At 36.5% G+C, this 17,214-nt stretch overlaps 1 protein-coding gene across 1 annotated transcript in view; it reads left to right on the forward strand.

The window, feature by feature from the left end:
* The first annotated feature begins 5,050 nt into the window (after nucleotides 1-5,050).
* Nucleotides 5,051-17,214, forward strand: part of LAMA2 (laminin subunit alpha 2) — a 606,716-nt gene continuing 594,552 nt past the window's right edge. Inside the window, exon 1 of the mRNA XM_082668794.1 lies at nucleotides 5,051-5,240. Within this exon, the coding sequence (XP_082524920.1) occupies nucleotides 5,117-5,240 (124 nt within the window). The 5' untranslated portion in view covers nucleotides 5,051-5,116. The remainder of the gene's footprint in view (nucleotides 5,241-17,214) is intronic.

The raw sequence follows: 17,214 nt of genomic DNA on the forward strand, positions 1-17,214 counted from the left end.
CACAATTACTAAAGCCCACCCGCCTAGAACCCATGCTCTGCAACAAGAGAAGCCACCAAAATAAGCCCACGCACCGCAACAAAGAGCAGCTCCCACTTGCCACAACTAGAGAAAGCCCACGTGCAGCAGTGAAGACTCAATGCAGCCAAAAATAAATAAATAAATTTATTTTAAAAAAAATAGAGGCGCAAATTACCAATATCGGGAAAAAGGTGTCATTTACTAAAGATGCCATAGACATTAAAAAGATAATAAAGAAATATTAAGATAATTTATGCCAATAAATTTGACAACTTAGCCAAATAGATACATTACTTAAAAGATACAAATTATCAAAACTGATTCAAGATAAAACAGAAAATTTGAATCATTCTATACCTACATAAAACATAGAATTTGTAACAAAAAAAAAAGAAGTGTGGACTCAGATGGTTTCACTAGTATGTTCTATAAAACACTTAGGGAAGAAATTGTATAAATTCTATACAAACTCTTTCAGGAAGGACGATATTCCAACTAATTACATAAGGCCAGCATTACTCTGATACCAAAACCAGATATAAATATTACAAGAAAAATTACTATAGACTAATAACCCTCATGAACACAGACATAAAAATACTTAATCAAATACAAGTAAATCGAAACCAGCAACATATATACAATAGGGATAATCTCTCATGACAAATTGGGGTTTATGCCAGGACTGTGAGTTTGATTAACATTGAAAATCAGTTACTGTAATTCACCAAATAGAGAAAAATATGTGTATTTAAATAGATGCAGAAAACCATTGCCCAAATTTAATACTGTTTTGTCACAAAAACTTTCAGTAGAAGAGTGGAATTTCCTTCAATTTCATAACAAGCACCTACTGAAAACCAATAACCATCACCATAATGGTGAATGAATGACTGCTTTCCCCTCTGATCAGAAATAAGGCAAAAAACACACTCTCAACACGTTATTCAACTTTTTACTGGAGGTCACATCCAGGGCAATATGGCAAGGAAAACATATAAAAGACCTACAGATTGAAAAGGAAGAAGGAAAATTGCTTTTATTTTGGAGATCCTGTACATGGGGTATTCTAAGGCATCTACGTATAAGCTTCTTGAAGTTATTTTAACAATTTTGCTGGATCCAATGTATATAACCAAAATCACTTGTATTACCATTAGTATGAAATTAAATTTAAAAATACTGCTTATGATAGCATCCAAAAACATGAATATTTAGAGGTGAATTTTAGGAAGTATGTTGAAGACATAAATTGAAAACTAAAAAGCACTGCTTATAATACTGAAGATGTGAATAAATGGAAACATGCTATATTCATGGATTGGAAAGCACAGTATTACTAAAATGTCAATTTCCTTCCAAATTTAGCTATAGATTCCACCCAACTGCCATCAAACTCCCTATGACACTATTTTTTGGGGATGGAAATTGACAAGCTGACTTTAATAATTGTATGGAAATGCAAAGGACCTAGAATAGACAAAAGAGTTTTGTTTGTAAAACAAAATTGTAGGATTTACATTACTTAACTTCGAGGTTTCTATAAAGCTACACTAATAAAGACTATGATATTGGCATAAACTATCATATATATATATTTGGATATATGAAAAGAGAGTCTAAAATTAGACCCACATTTGATCAATTGACTTCTAAAAAAAGGGCCAAGGTAATCAGACGGGAAAATAATAATTCTCTCAACAAACAGTACTAAAATGAATGGATATCTGCATTAAAAAAAAAAAAGCCCTTACCTAAGGCATTTACTTCATAGCAAACACTAATAAATCATAAACCCAAGACTATAAAATTTCTAGGGAAAAATAGAGAAAGCAAAGATTTCTGAAATGGGACACAAAAACTATTAAGCATAAATGAAAAGGCTTAATAAATGGAATTTACAATTAACTACTTCTGCTAAAGCAGTTGTAGCCTCACAAACTGGCCCCAGTGCATGGAGGGCAAGAGGAGATGGAAGAGGCAAACCACTGAGGATTTGTAGGTGGCAGGTTTAACAAGCAGATTTAACAAGCAAGGGAGGCTTGTCTTGTGCAGCTGCAAGATGCATAGATCTCCATACCAGCCCGCAACGTTTATATGGAGGCCTTAGCTGGCTTCAGTCACATCTACCGTCCAGATGATCTCAACAACACATTACTGTTTCAAGGGTGTGTCCTAGAGGCAGCTTCTAGTGGAGGGAAGGCAGGCAGCATTAATGCACTTTCCAAGGAGAGGGAAGGGGGAGAGGAGCCTCCAATTGCCCGGCCCAACTGGCTGTCACGTCCTCCCGATGACCTCCTTCAACAGTAGTCGAGAAATTGAAAAGTCAAGCCACATACTGAGAACAATATGCACTACATTAAGTATATTTGACAAAGGACTTTCCTCTTGAATTTATATTTAAATCTTATCACTTAATAATAGTATGGCAAATTAAACAATTAGAAAAATGAACAAAAGATCTGAATAGACATTTCACAAAAGAAAGTCATAGGAATGCCCAGTAAGCCCTGAAAACATTTTCAGCATTACCAGAGAAATGCACATGACAAGGCCAGTGAGATACTAGTCACTAAAATTAAATAATTTTAATTATTGGTGTTGGCAAAAATGCAGATAATCTGGAACTCTCATATACTACTGGAGGAATTTAAAATGATACAGTCATACTGTAAAACAGTTTCATAATTTCAATTATATACCTACCAAAACTCCCGATAATATCACTCTCAGGAATTGAGGAATATAAGCATATGTCCACACAAACACTGTATTCAAATATTCATAGCAGCTTTATATTTAATAGCTCAAAACTGGAACAGTCCAAATGCACTTCAACAGGTAAATGTATAAACAAATTTTGATATATCCATACAATAGAATACTATTCAGCAATGAAAAGGAACACACTACTGACATAAAGTAACAACACGGCTATACCTGCAGAACACTGTACTGAGTGAAAAAAACAGACACAAAAGATTATTATTTTATTATCCCACTTACATAAAATTTGTGAAGAGCTAAAATAATCTATAGTGACAGAAATCAGATCAGTGGTTGCCTGTTTCTAGGGATGCTGGTTGGGGAAATTATTGCAAAAGGGCAGAAAAGAAAACTTTGGGGGAATTATAGAAATAGGCTATATTAATTGAGTAGTTGTCAAACGGTTGTTTACATTTTTAAACATATCAAATGGATGCATTTATTTTGTGTAAATTGTATCGCAATTAGGTTTATTTGAAAAAAATTATAGCTCTAATAGTACTGTTTTTGTATCTTAATTTTGGTTAAATAATTTTGTATTTTTTTCCCTGTGTTGAATCAAACAAGTAAAGTTGACAGCAGAGATCACAGTCTTATTCTCAAGGTGTGGGCCGTTTTCCATTTTGCTTCTACAATAAAGAAAAGTTGATTTTAAAGTTTCTTAGTACTAATATTAATAAAACTCGGAAAGATGGGTAACATTGAGGGATATTCATTCACTTCAGTACCATTTGGCCAATGGGTCTCAATCAATCCTATTAGGAACAATACCTCCTTTATTTTAGTGAAAGGAAATCCATAGATAATATCACCTAACTTCAATATAATATTTAAAAAAATCAATGTAAAATCAAGTATAAAATAAAGGGGAAAAAAGTTACCTATATAAAACAATATGTATTTCAATGTGTAAATGCTTGGGTAAAACTACCTTAGCAGGCAAAATGAAACAGTAGTGTGAACCTATTCCCAGAGTCACCGTCAATGTGACAGGTGGGGTATTGTTATTGTCCTGTAGTCAATACCATGAGCAGAACTGTTATCAGTTATTTGATTTTCTGAAATGGTTAAACAAATCTTGATAAGGTTAAAAAACACAGACATATTCTTTCCTCAATTTACATAATAGATGCATCCAGGAAAATAAAAGCTGTGTAAAAAATTTTGCTTGAGTGCAAAACAGACTTACATTGGGCTTCAAATATAATGCAAGGGTTTTTACCTACATGAATGTGCAGCAGCCCTTTCAGACCTGCATGGGGGACAATTTATGGTGTGGGACTGTTCTACCCATTGTGGGACAACTAGCTCTCTGACCTCACTGTATACTGATGCCAGTAGTACCCCTAGTCGCTGAGTACACCAAAAGACATCCTGCAACTCTCATAAAACCCCAGTAAGGAGCTGTTCCAAACCTTATGAGAACCACAGACCATAAAAAAACAAACACACAAAGAAACAAAAAACTAGTAAGGAACTGTCATCTGAACATGGGGTGTTAGAAAAACTTGCAGAAATTCTGTTGAGTTAAAGGGAAGGAATGGGGACTGGAAACATGAAATTTTGAGTCTGAAGGGAAACAAATGAAAAGACCTTTTATCCTCTTTAAATAAATGTTTCCTGACTGAACGGAAAACCTTAATTTTTACCTTTATATTGGTCATAAACATTGCAGTGGATGAAGGGGGCTTGTTTTATTTTGTCCTCCCTTTGCTGCCTTGCCAGCAGTCTACCAAGCAGTAAGTCTCCTGGCCTAATTGCAGCATCCCGGGGACCACCTTCTGCCTCCTGGTAACTTCGCAGTCAACGGGGCCTTTGGATAGTCTCACCACCAACGTGGATCACCTGGATCCACAGTGCTCGCACACAGCTGTGCCAGGCCTTTCTCAGGAGGTGCATCTACTGAGCTTCGGTATAGACCCTAGCTGTGCAGATTTCCCACAAGTAATGCCTTCCATGTGGAGGCATTTTAAAGATCACAAACTGCTCTCATATCAATTACTTTCTTTAACTTAAAGGAAGTTCAGCTAACAGATCAAGCCAATCCCTTCTCAGAGGGAAGGACCGCCGTAGGAAAGGCCTTTTTCACGGAGGACCCTTTAAGGGCCTGGGCCGGGACGTCCGTGGGGCGAGGGCCCGGGAAGGGGGCGGGAGGGGGAGTGTCCTTTTTCTACCCCCACGCTCCGGCGCCGGACGAGTCGAGGCCGGCGGGGGCTGTCTCCTTCCCTTACCCAGCAGCTGCGGCTCATTCGGCTCACAAGCTCTGACCAGGGGAGCGGGCGGCAGCGACTCCGGCTCCTAAGAAGTGGATCTGCTCGGGGCCGTCGCAATGCCTGGAGCCGCCGGGGTCTTCTTGGTCCTGCTGCTCAGCGGAGGCCTCGGGGGCGGCCAGGCGCAGCGTCCGCAGCAGCAGCAGCAGCAGCGGCGGCAGCCACCGGCGCATCAGCAAAGAGGTACAGTCGAGGCACGGGCTCCAGCTGACACCCTTTGCCAGGGCCCGCGGCCCCTCACGGGTCCCTTCTTCTCATAGTTGCAGGCGAGGAACCGCTTTCTTGCTTTTTGCCCTTGAGGAGTGCGCTTTGGGGCAAGAAAGGCTAAGTTTGTTGCAAGTTCACTTTCAACTCCCTGAGTTCACGGTGTAGGGGGAACTGCCTACCTCCCCCAAAAGAACACGAAACGCTTTTCATCTTTCATTCGTTTCTAAGAGGACTTGCTATCACTATACATGTTGCAAATTGATTTCCGAAATCTCTCCAAGAGGCAAACTTTTAACCAATTAAATGTTTTTTAAAAGTTTCTCCCAATTAGATTCCATCCCTACATAGAGAGCTTTCCCAATCTGTGGTACGTCTTGGAACTTAAGCGAGGGCAGCTGTTACATCTTTTTTTTAAGGACTTTGTTTCCAACTCTTTGAACGGGGTTTGTAAAGGCGTTAAGTATGTGGATTTTTTCTTTCATGGCAGTGTTGCTTCCAGCCTCACCTTTTCTTTACCCACATCCTATTTTAGGTATCCTATTTTATTATAGTGAAATGTCTCCGCTTGCTTAAATACAGATGAGACCTCTATGTCATTTGTATTTTAATTAAGACCACCGTGACCAGATATACCCTTCACGGGACTTCGGAAAACAGCTGCACTTAATGTAACTCAAATTATACTCCTCAGAGCGCCTTAATGTTTATATGCATATCATTTCTGGAACTCTTGGGAGGCTTTGAAGGGTTACTTTATGATCATGAATTTTAAAAGAAGCATATGTGCAGCGTTTAAAAAATAATTTATAATACAAAATTTCAGAAATCTTTTCTGTAAGTTAGAAAACATGTATCAAATTTAAAAAATTAAGAAATATTTAAGGTTTGGTTTCAAATATCAAAATATTTACCCCAAGAGTACAAAATCTGGAGATTAGTGCTTTTGACAGTTTTGATGAGGCTGAATCTGCCAAAATTTTGAAATATACTTATCCCTCTTTTAGTTAACTGGGATAAAGCTACGTCTAACAGTTCTGATAGGTTTTCTGCTTGTAGTCTGGCATGTCTAACATTACTATTTTATTTTAAAAGGAGTAGAAAAAGCACTCTAAGCTCCTTGCTATAATAATAACCTCTTGATTAAAATTCCTAGAATGAAAATGACCTTAAGTTCACTATAAACTTTTTTCTTCTATTTTTGCTTTTCCTTCTTTGAGAAGTAAAATGGGGTCAATGTGGCTTAATTAATAGAATTTATGAGAGTGAGTTTGAGAATATCTTTGGCAGCTGGTTTTTAAAAATACTACTTTTAAATATTAACTTTACTTAATTATGTGATATGTTTTAACAATACATAATACTTTAATACTGTTAGGCAGCTGGGAGTGAAGAGACCAAGATCACCAATCCTCTGTTCACTTGGAGTGGGCAGAAGCTCAAAGCATGCCGAGTAGGGATCAAGTGGGTTCCTGACAGTTTTCCATAGAGTGTTCCCCATTCCCCTTTTCTCTTATTTCTCTCTCCCTTCCCATCCCCCCTCCCCAGGTTTATTTGAGGTAAAATTAACTCTGACTTCTGTGGTCCAGGCACAAGATGAAGTGAATTCAGAAGGGAGAATTTATACTGCCATTCTGTTGAGAGATAACTTGAACATTACACACAATAAGGAATTCTATGCAAAATAACTATAGCACAGAGTCTACTATACACTGCTATATTCTGCATTCTAACATCAATTATTGTGTATTTTATAGATTATTTGCAATATGTTTAGAGACTGGATAAATGGTTAAAACCTGTTAATATTAAAAGTCTACATAAAATATATTTCATAATGCCTTAAATTTGTATAGTGCTTTATAATTTTAAAATGCCTTATATACGTGAGATTATTTCAGCTCCAGCCATTATTTATTATTGTTGGACAAATTTAAAACCTGGGGCTTGGAGTAGCTGTCTCTTAAGTTCATGCAAATGATAATAACTTAATTTTTAACAACTAAGAGCGCTTCTAGTATTACCTTATGCTAAAGGGAACTTTACAAGGAACTTTATGGTAAAGTTCCCTTTTTATAGTACCAAAGTTTCTTTCCATTTAATTTTTGAGGCCGTGTTTCCTTTTCAATGCCGTTCTGTTAAAGCAAGCTCTCAGTGAAGATCATTGAATATGAGTTTGATTGAAGAGGTGTTTTCTTGGCTGTCATCAATTTTCTCTTTTCAGTTACACTAGCACTGACCTTCCTGACCAAAAATTAATTGTTTAGAATGAGTTCTGTTTTCCCTTATAGCATGGTGCCAGTTTACTAAGAATGTTGACACGAAGCAGACTTTTTCAGATGTTGTAACTAAGTTAGAAACTTAATCAGAATTAAAAAAAAATATTTGAAATCTTGTGTAGTTTCTAGAACATACTGTATTGTAGTATGAATAGCATTGACTCAGCAAGAAAGATATTCCAAGGAAATTCCTTAACTAAATTGAAGATTGACAAAATAGGAAAACGATGTAGTCAAAATAGTTCTGTATTTCAGCAAGGCAGCAGAAAAAATCTTTTCCTCACATCTGTGTAAATAATATGTGGAAATGGAAATGTAATAGTAGGTAAACTGCCAGTGATTGAAAACAGTTTCCAAAGACTGTTGCATGGTGGATCACGGTCAATTCAGAAAGAAGTTTTTAGGGCTGTGACAGAGGTTTCCTTATGTTCATTTGTCTTGGTAATGGCTTGATGGAAAATAAAATCCAAGCATATGACAACTGCAGGTGGTCCAAAATTGATTCAGGTAGCTAAGCTGGTGAATATCAGATTCAGGAATCTATAAATGTCTCTATAGCCTGGTCCATGAATAGAACCTACATGGAGTTGGTTTTATTATTTGTATCCAGATGTTAATTTCATTTTGCTGTCTTCTGGAAATTTGTTTTCTCCTTTATATGTACAGGAATGAGTACAAAGACAGGATGAGAAAGGCAGTCTGAATTGCAGCAAGTTCAATATGAACATATAGTATGATATGGTGACAGAAAAATTAACTCACTTTTATAAAAAACTCAGAAGCGGGTAGGTTTGTTTGTTTAATATGCATTTGGGTGCTTCACTGACAAATGGATGTAAATTCAGAGAAGGGAGAGTAGAATGGTTAGAAGTCTGAAAAGATTTTCAGAGGAGAATTATTCCAAGTAAAGACTTAATTTGGAGAAAGAAAGACTTAGGAAATCGTAAGATATATCTTCGAATTTTTAGAAGGGTTGTTATTTGGAAGAGAGACTAAAATATTCTTTCTAAAGCCTGAACTTGGATCCATAGAACAGTGTGACAAAGAGGAATGTTTGAGTTAAATAAAATGGGAGGAAACCTCTTCCCTCTCCTCTCCCTTCCCTATTCTGAGCTCTTCAGAAATATCTGGGTTGTGCTGGAGCACCCAGCTTCTGGAAATGTCCATGCAGTGATCAGATGTTCAGGTTGTCAGAGATGATTTAGGACTGAATGCCTCTACAGAGAGGAAGTTAAGACTCATCAAGTCTCCAGTCCTTTTTCAAGTCCAAGATTCTAGTATTACATTCTATTGTTTTCAGAATGCATACTTGTATTTGAACTTCTGAATTCTTAAAAAATGTCAAGAAAGTATTAAGTGAATATAAATGTGTTTTTAAATGTCTTCTGGGATTTAAAATAAAAACATGTTTGAGACGATCCTCACTCATGTTTGGCAAGAATACTTAAAAATTTAATATGGAACTTCCACATCACCATAAATTGCACAGTTCTAAAACATCCCGTGCTATAAAATGTGAGAACACTTTATAAATTACCAGAGAACTTTTCAGGGGATTTATTGTGGCAGTAAAGCTGGAATTGATTTTTTTTTTTTGATATTTTCTTTTGCTACACATGTAACTTGTTGGCTTGTTCACTACCTACTGGCCTACTAGTTTGGTAAAAATTATTAATAATAGATAAATGTATGGCTAAGAATAAGAACATATTCAACATCGACTATTATATTATGGATGTGTTAGAATTTTTTAAAATGACATACATTGTATATTATATTTCAAAAATCTGATATATCAATGTATGCCAATTGCTGATATATCTTATTCCTAAAATATTTTTCTTCTAAGATTTCATGCAGAGTGATGAACTGAATCTGTATCAAGAGTTGCTAGGGATTATGAAAGAACTGTGCCTGCTCTGCCGATTCTTTCTTAGTACACTTCAGTTACCGTAGCTCCTGAGAGATGGGATAACTGTCACCTCACTGTAATAACTGCACTCTTCACCTTCTTCAGATATAATTATTTAACAGCTCAAATAGATATCCCAAGAGTTCTACCCAGATATGACTTCTGTAAGAAAAACATGAATTTGTTTTTTTGTGGGATGGATTTATTTAAATAAGAAGAATTTCTGAAGTAGTATTTGGAATTTTGACACCTTACAATTATATTGTAATAGTTTACTTTTTGGTAGATTTCACATCCCAGTATTTTCTCCATTCCCATTTATCTAAAGCAGATCATTGCCACTATTTTTCTATTCATACATTTAATAAATACTGCTTATTCATTGACAGTGACTAATGTGCTAGGCTTTTCAATGTGGACCTCTGAGACTGAATCATTGTTCTTTCTTTTAATCCAAATATATTTAGCAGTGAAATATAAAAAGAAATTCACTTAAACTTTATATGAGGTCTCATATCTTCTTTCATAATCTGTTTTAGAATTATGGAACTACAGTTGTGGGCAACAATGGAAGAGGAGGAATAGAGGTCTAGTGGGGTTCAGAATAGGGAAAACTAACTTCAACCTAGCCTATGCATAACAAGATTTGTGGGGCAGCTAGCTGTCTAAGTTGCAGAGTCCAAAGGATGTATCAAATGCACACTTGAGTCCAGTCAGCATTAGCTATCCAGTAGGATTCTGTCATGTGGGTAGAACATGTCTGGAAGAGTTTCCAAGGGGATAATTAAAAAAAAAAAAAAGGTGACTCCAGGTCATCTGTCTATTTTGCAGTAGGTCCTTATTTAGCACCTGGAGACCCAGTGGAAAAGATCAGGAAGAAAATGTTGTCAATGGCCAAATTGTTTAGTTTCTAATCTAGAAGATTGGGGTTTAGGATTGTGTAGAGTCACAACTCTGAAATGTGTAGCTAAGCGGGACCTAAGGCAGAAGCCTAGTTGCAGTGAATGAGAAAACAAGGTAGAGGTTAGAGAAAGATGGCATCAGATTGGCACACGGTTCTCAAGACTCATGCCAGGCTCAGTGTATGCCAGGCAGACAGAAAGAAGACAGATTCTGGGCTGTACCCATTGGTAAGACTGAGTTCCAAGGTCAGAATTTGAGCAGGAAATTGGTGGGGTTGGGCCTATGTGTATTCATTCATTGGTTAATGAATGAATATGTTCAGTGAGTAAAAGAGAGCCAAAAACAAAACAAAAAAACTCCACACACGTATCCCTGCTCTTATGGAGTTTATATTCTAGTTGACGAGACAGAAATATGATGAATATATAATGAATAAGGATTATAATGAATACCTATATTGTGTAGAATGTAGAGGGTGATGGATTCTGGACAAATACAGCAGGGTAAGAGGAATCAGGAGTTCTAGGAGTGAAGGATGGTTGCTATTTTTAAATAGTGATAAAGGTTGACCTCATTGAGAAGGTCACACTTGAGCAAACACTTGAAACTGATGTGGGAGTGATTCATACAGATATCAGCTTGAAGGGTACTCTGGGCACAGGGAACAGGCTTATAAAGGTCTAAGGCACAATTAGAAGGGACAGAAGTAACGGGAGGCTAGATCATTGTAAAGATTTTGCCTTTTAATCTAAGTCAGATGGGTGGTATTGAAGAGTTTTGAGTAGAATTAAATGAACGAATGAAATAATAATTAATATTTTTCATCTCAAGCAGACTCTAATCCGTTGGACTAGACCAGTAGTACAAATGTAGGATTATTTTAAATTCATCTCCTGCCCCAAACCTTTTATTCATAGAGCATATTTAAGTGACTCCATTTCAGAGTATTCCACCTCAACAATCTTACCATTGGGAAGCTCAGATGTGTCTTTGTAAAATTTCTTTTTCTTTTTTTTGCTGTTGGCATCTCACTTCCATTCCATGATTAAAAGAATATCAATACCTCAAAACTACTCAAGCGCAAGGAATTTCTACATATCCTTTTATTTTGTCCCAGTGTTCTTAGAAAGATTTCATAGGTTTCTTAGAGTGTTTTTAACTAAAAACGTTAAAACAAAAATTATCCACAATCCCACGTGGATATGTGTGTACCTTGGAGTTCTCTTTTTTATTATTCATTTCAGTATCAGAGCTAAAGTTTAGATACTATTGTTAAAAATGACACAATGATGTATTGATCTGATGACTTCTTTTATGAAATGGACTTTGAAATGTTACCTATTTTTACAATCAGAAACTTACTCTACGCTCTGTTTCGATTTTTGTAACTTCTTTAAGGGTCTCTGTAAGTCTTGTAGTAACCTTTGGAATAAAGTAACACAATTTTGGCCTAAGTTCTGTCATTTAGAACAAACTTAAGTGAAAAAAATTGTATAGCTTCTCTCCCTCCCTTCCTCCCTTCCCTCCTCCCTCCTTCCTCTTTCTCTCTCTCTAATCTCTCTCCTTCTCTCCGTCCTTTCCTCCCTCATTCCTTTCTTCTCTCCCTTCCTTCTTTTCTCCTATAGTACCCTGATTGTGAATACAATATGGTTTTCGAAGAGATGATTCTAACAAATTTAACTTTGTAGAAAATATGAAAGGCAAAACTTTGCTTAAATCTTTCTTCTTATTAAAAGCCACTGATAATTACTATCTAAAGATAGTTTTGAGACATAATCTAAACTTACATAGTGAGTTAAAGCTAGGGGGTTGCCTGCCAAAGATGTATAATATGAATAAAAAATAGTGTTTTTCCAGTCATCTTGAATGTGAATTTTAATATGGGAGCTTTATCCTATTTGGCACATGACATTTAGAAAAAGATCATAGAGGGTAGTCTATTAGTGGTTTATTACTCATAACACCCGCTTTCTGTAACAGGACTAATCTAATACAAATAGCAAGTTCATCTGTGCAAATTCTGAATGATGAACACCTGAGCAACTATTTCGTGCCTGGCACTTGGGAAAGGCACCTTGTGCAATGTTAACTATGTCTCGCCTTGTACGGTCCTCTCATCTGACCACTGGGCTGTGCCATTTCCCGAGGCTCTTTGTTTAACTGCATCTTGAGTGCCAGATGCTTCAGATTGGTTGAATAGTATCTAGTGCGTTGTGAGAGTTAACACATTCATTTACATAGCAGAAATTTTTAGTAGGTTAATATAATTATCCTCATTTTATAGAAGGAGAAGTTTGTCAAGGACAAACACAAGTTCCAATGTTAGTTTTAGAATTAGAAATTAGAATATGTTCCTGCTGCTGCTTTTATGGATCCTAAGTTGTCATCTCTTTTGGAGTTTTAGATCCTTTCTTATCTTTTATAAAACACCTCAAAAATCGTATTTTCATTTCTAAGTTATGTTAGTAGTCTAATCTGAAACTGGAGATTCACTAGGTATTATGTAAGAACAAGAAAAATAAAATGTGTAGTCTTCAAAACTCATTTTCATTTAAACACACGTACACACTACTTAAAACTATGCAGAGATACACACACACATTACTCAAAACTATGCATAAATTTAAAAGTATTCATCAAATTTTAGTCTTTAAATTCTTAGGATTTGGATTATTGGGCACTAGACTGTGAGAAAGTATTAACTGATTATTGGCTTTTCTGGAGTTACCTTACAGAAATTACTTCAGCAGGCTAGAAACATAATGATATTTATTATACAAAAGATTCTTTAAAACATAGTCACTGTGTATGTCTGTGAATGAAAAGAGCAAGAATCAAATAGATACACCTAAGAATCAGAGCAGAGTGAATCTCAAAATTCCTTCTGAAAAAGTGTAGAACACTGGCATCTTCATAAAAAGATTTAAAGAGTTCTATTTGAAGTTGAACCTCTCAGTTAAGAGAAAATTTTGCAAACCTCCTAGATTTTGAGAGGATGTGTATGTATGTACCATTTATACTTTAACACTCTCACAGTACTTAATATATTTAGTATATTCCAATGTGATTTGTTTTTTTAGTCATTAGATTTTCAGTTTTATAAACAGAAGTATAGAATAAGGGAATCTAAAAATTTCTAGAATTCTGAATTTGCAGAAAAGTCTAGTTGCCTTGATAAATGATTGTGGACCACAGAATAAACTGTAAATGGGATCATTATATTTTTCAGTCTGGTAGCTGTACTGTTAAAACTCTAAGGGTAGGGCTTCCCTGGTGGCGCAGTGGTTGAGAGTCCGCCTGCCGATGCAGGGGACACGGGTTCGTGCCCCGGTCTGGGAGGATCCCACATGCCACGGAGCGGCTGGGCCCGTGGGCCATGGCCGCTGAGCCTGCGTGTCCGGAGCCTGTGCTCCGCACTGGGAGAGGCCACAACAGTGAGAGGCCGGCGTACCACAAAAAAAAAAAAAAAAAAAAAAAAAAAACAACTCTAAGGGTAATTCTTTTTAAGTTGCTTGTAACATATAAGGTCCTATTCTAAAGAGGAAATAAGGTTAGTCGAGCTTGCCACATCAGATATATTTTTCCACAAGCCTGTATAGCTACCCCAGTTTTCTGGCTTATTGCCTGCTATGCCTTTTTCAATTACTGAATAAGGCTGAAAATATGAAGGAGAACACAAAGTCGTGCAATTGTCATTTCAGGTAGCTGCTTCATCTCATTCGTTTGTTGTGAGGAGTATATAAAACATAGAGCATCTATTAGGGACTCAATCAATGTGAATTTTCAAAATGCTTCAAGAAAAATGAATTAAGTCTAAAAATTGTCATGGTGTCTTCTGGCTTAAATCAGCACTTTTTTTCTCCAAAACTGTGGTATACCAAACTCAGCTGAGGTTGATTATGAAGGTATTTGCTCATATACTTGAAAACACAAATGTATGAATTCAATTTTAATTGGAATTTGTGTTGTAGTATTTCGCTATTCTGAACTTCATAGCTTGGCTTACAAAAATATTCTTATTAACATATACTTTTTTTTAAAGTATAGTTGATTTACAACATTGTGTTAATTTCTGCTGTACAGCAAAGTGCTTCAGTTATGCATTCATTTTTTTTAATAAGAAGATGTTGGGGTAGGAGTTTATTAATTAATTTATTTATTTTTGCTGTGTTGGGTCTTTGTTTCTGTGCGAGGCCTTTCTCTAGTTGTGGCGAGTGGGGGCCACTCTTCATCGCGGTGCACGGGCCTCTCACTATCGTGGCCTCTCCTGTTGCGGAGCACAGGCTCCAGACGCGCAGGCTCAGTAGTTGTGGCTCACGGGCCTAGTTGCTCCGCGGCATGTGGGATCCTCCCAGACCAGGGCTCGAACCCGTGCTCCCTTCATTGGCAGGCAGATTCTCAACCACTGCGCCACCAGGGAAGCCCCATTCTTTTTATATTCTTTTCCATTATGGTTTATCACCAGCTATTGAATATAGCTCCCTGTGCTACACAATAGAACCTTGTTATTCATCCATTCTATATATGCTAGTTTGCATCTTCTAACTCCCACTCCATCTCTCCCCCACTCCTCTCCCCCTTGGCAACCACAAGTCTGTTCTTTATAACATATATTTCTTTATGTCTTCCATTTCCATATACATTCCTCTGCTTTGAAGATAACTTTGAATAGCAGAAGAAGTATAAACTTGGGAGATGGAAAGTATTTTTTTACTGAGACCAAAAACCTGAGTCGACAGAGTTTAAATTTCCTATTAGTAAAATAGAATTAAGCTAGATAATATTTGTGAAAATACTTGGCAGTTAATCAGTAAATATTAGCTAGTTTCTTCTTATTTGATCACAAAGCTCAAAATGATATTTGCAGTGCAGATGACACCCCTTTAGCTTAAGAAGAGCAAAATATTCTAAAAGCTTCGTTGAGTAGACCCTAAGAGATTATAGATGGTAAACTATGTCACTGCAGGGTGACTGAAGAATTCTATCAAGGTCACACAACAAGTCAGTAATAGAGATAGGAAGAAACACAAGGTCCTATAATTAGCTAATAGTTATGTTAGTAGCTGAATGTGAGAAGTGATTTAAACAGGCAACAGAATGGAAATTTTAGCAGTACTTTTTGGCTTTTTGTATTTCAAATATGATATAATAAACTTTTTAAAGGCATTTCTCAATTCTGGACATGAATTTATTAGGGACTGATAAACTACTTTTTAAAGACTTTTAATATATGTAATGTGCTAGAAAAATGTATGGCACATAATAAGTGCTTCGTAAAGATTAGTTATTATTTTCAGCCTGTGAAGCTTGTCTTCATTAACATCTGCTTGGGTAGAGATGGCAATTCAGCATGTTTGACACACAATGGAAATTAATTTCAGGATGGTCTTCAATGCAAAGTCTAATTGGATTGTAGAAAAGCTCTCAAGATAGACCCTCTTTATTTGGACTCTCTCTATTGACTAAGGTGAAAAATAGTCTTAGAACACAATATTTAATATCAACCTGAATAGGGAGAACTTTTACTGTGTCTACCTATGTGTTAAGTCTAATGGTAAATTACTAAAAAAAACCCAAAAACTACCTCAGGAAATCATGTAACCCCAACAGATCTCTAGGGAAACCTGCTTTTTAAACTTGGGAATATCAGATTTTGAAAATTAATTCAGACAAAACACTTCTTATAGGCCTTATTCAAAAAGTTTCAATCATGCCTAACATGTAATGTACAACTATTTAATTTTTCACTGTGGTAAATTGGAAAAATCACTGGATTTGTAATTGGAGCTCCAGGATACGGGTTTTGTTTCCAGCTCTTCCTAAAGCTGTGCCCTTAAACAACAGTTCAGTCATTTAACTATTCTGAAACTCAATTTCCATCTAAAAAATGAGAACATAATGTTCAAATCTATCTCATGGGGTTGTTATAAGAGTTAAATAAAATGTTCCATACAAATAGTATTATTAATACTACTACTCTGTATTATAATAAATGATAGGTTTGGTCAAAGGCATTATTGGTTTATAACGTTTTTCTTCACTCCCTTTCTTTGATTTTTTTTCCCTTAGTAGCTCTTAATACACTTAGTTCTTGTGTATTGAAAACCGTGGCGCATCTTCCTTCTATTTCTTTTTTTCATTTTTTGTGACGTATCTCCCAGTAACACAGAAAAAGTGAATTGGTATGGAAAGGAAATATTTAAAATGCATATCCTATCTTTATTGGTTTTGCAAATAGCTATAGATACACTTCGTATACAGACAATGATATGTTTAAAGATTCTTCAAAATGCTTTTTATTTCTCTTTATTATCTTCCTCAAGCTGGTATAAAATATTTTTCACTCAACTTTCAAGAACTGATTTTATCCACAGGCTTCCTAATATGTGCTACCTAAGACGTGCTAAGAAAGCAACACTAACCTAAAGTTCCTATCCATCTAGGATCTGAAATTTTAACTTTAGATCCTTTGGACAGAACATTGCCCTCTCAGACCATTTTCCATATTCTAGGAGATCCCTACTTTTAAAAAAAAAATAATTAATTAATTTGTTTATTTTTGGCTGCGTTGGGTCTTCGTTGCTGCACACAGGCTTTCTCTAGTTGCGGTGAGCAGGGGCTACTCCCCATGTCCCCTGCATTGGCAGGCGGACTCTCAACCACTGTGCCACCAGGGAAGCCCTGGGCTACTCTTCATCGCGGTGTGGGGCTTCTCATTGCAGTGGCTTCTCTTTGTTGTGGAGCACGGCCTCTGGGCGCCTGGGCTTCAGCAGTTGTGGCATGTGGGCTCAGTAGTTCTAGCTTATGGGCTCTAGAGCACAGGCTCAGTAGTTGTGGCGCTCGGGCTTAGTTGCTCCGG

The sequence above is a fragment of the Grampus griseus genome, assembly GCF_964374135.1.
Source record: "Grampus griseus genome assembly, chromosome: 13".
Taxonomy (NCBI): domain Eukaryota; kingdom Metazoa; phylum Chordata; class Mammalia; order Artiodactyla; family Delphinidae; genus Grampus; species Grampus griseus.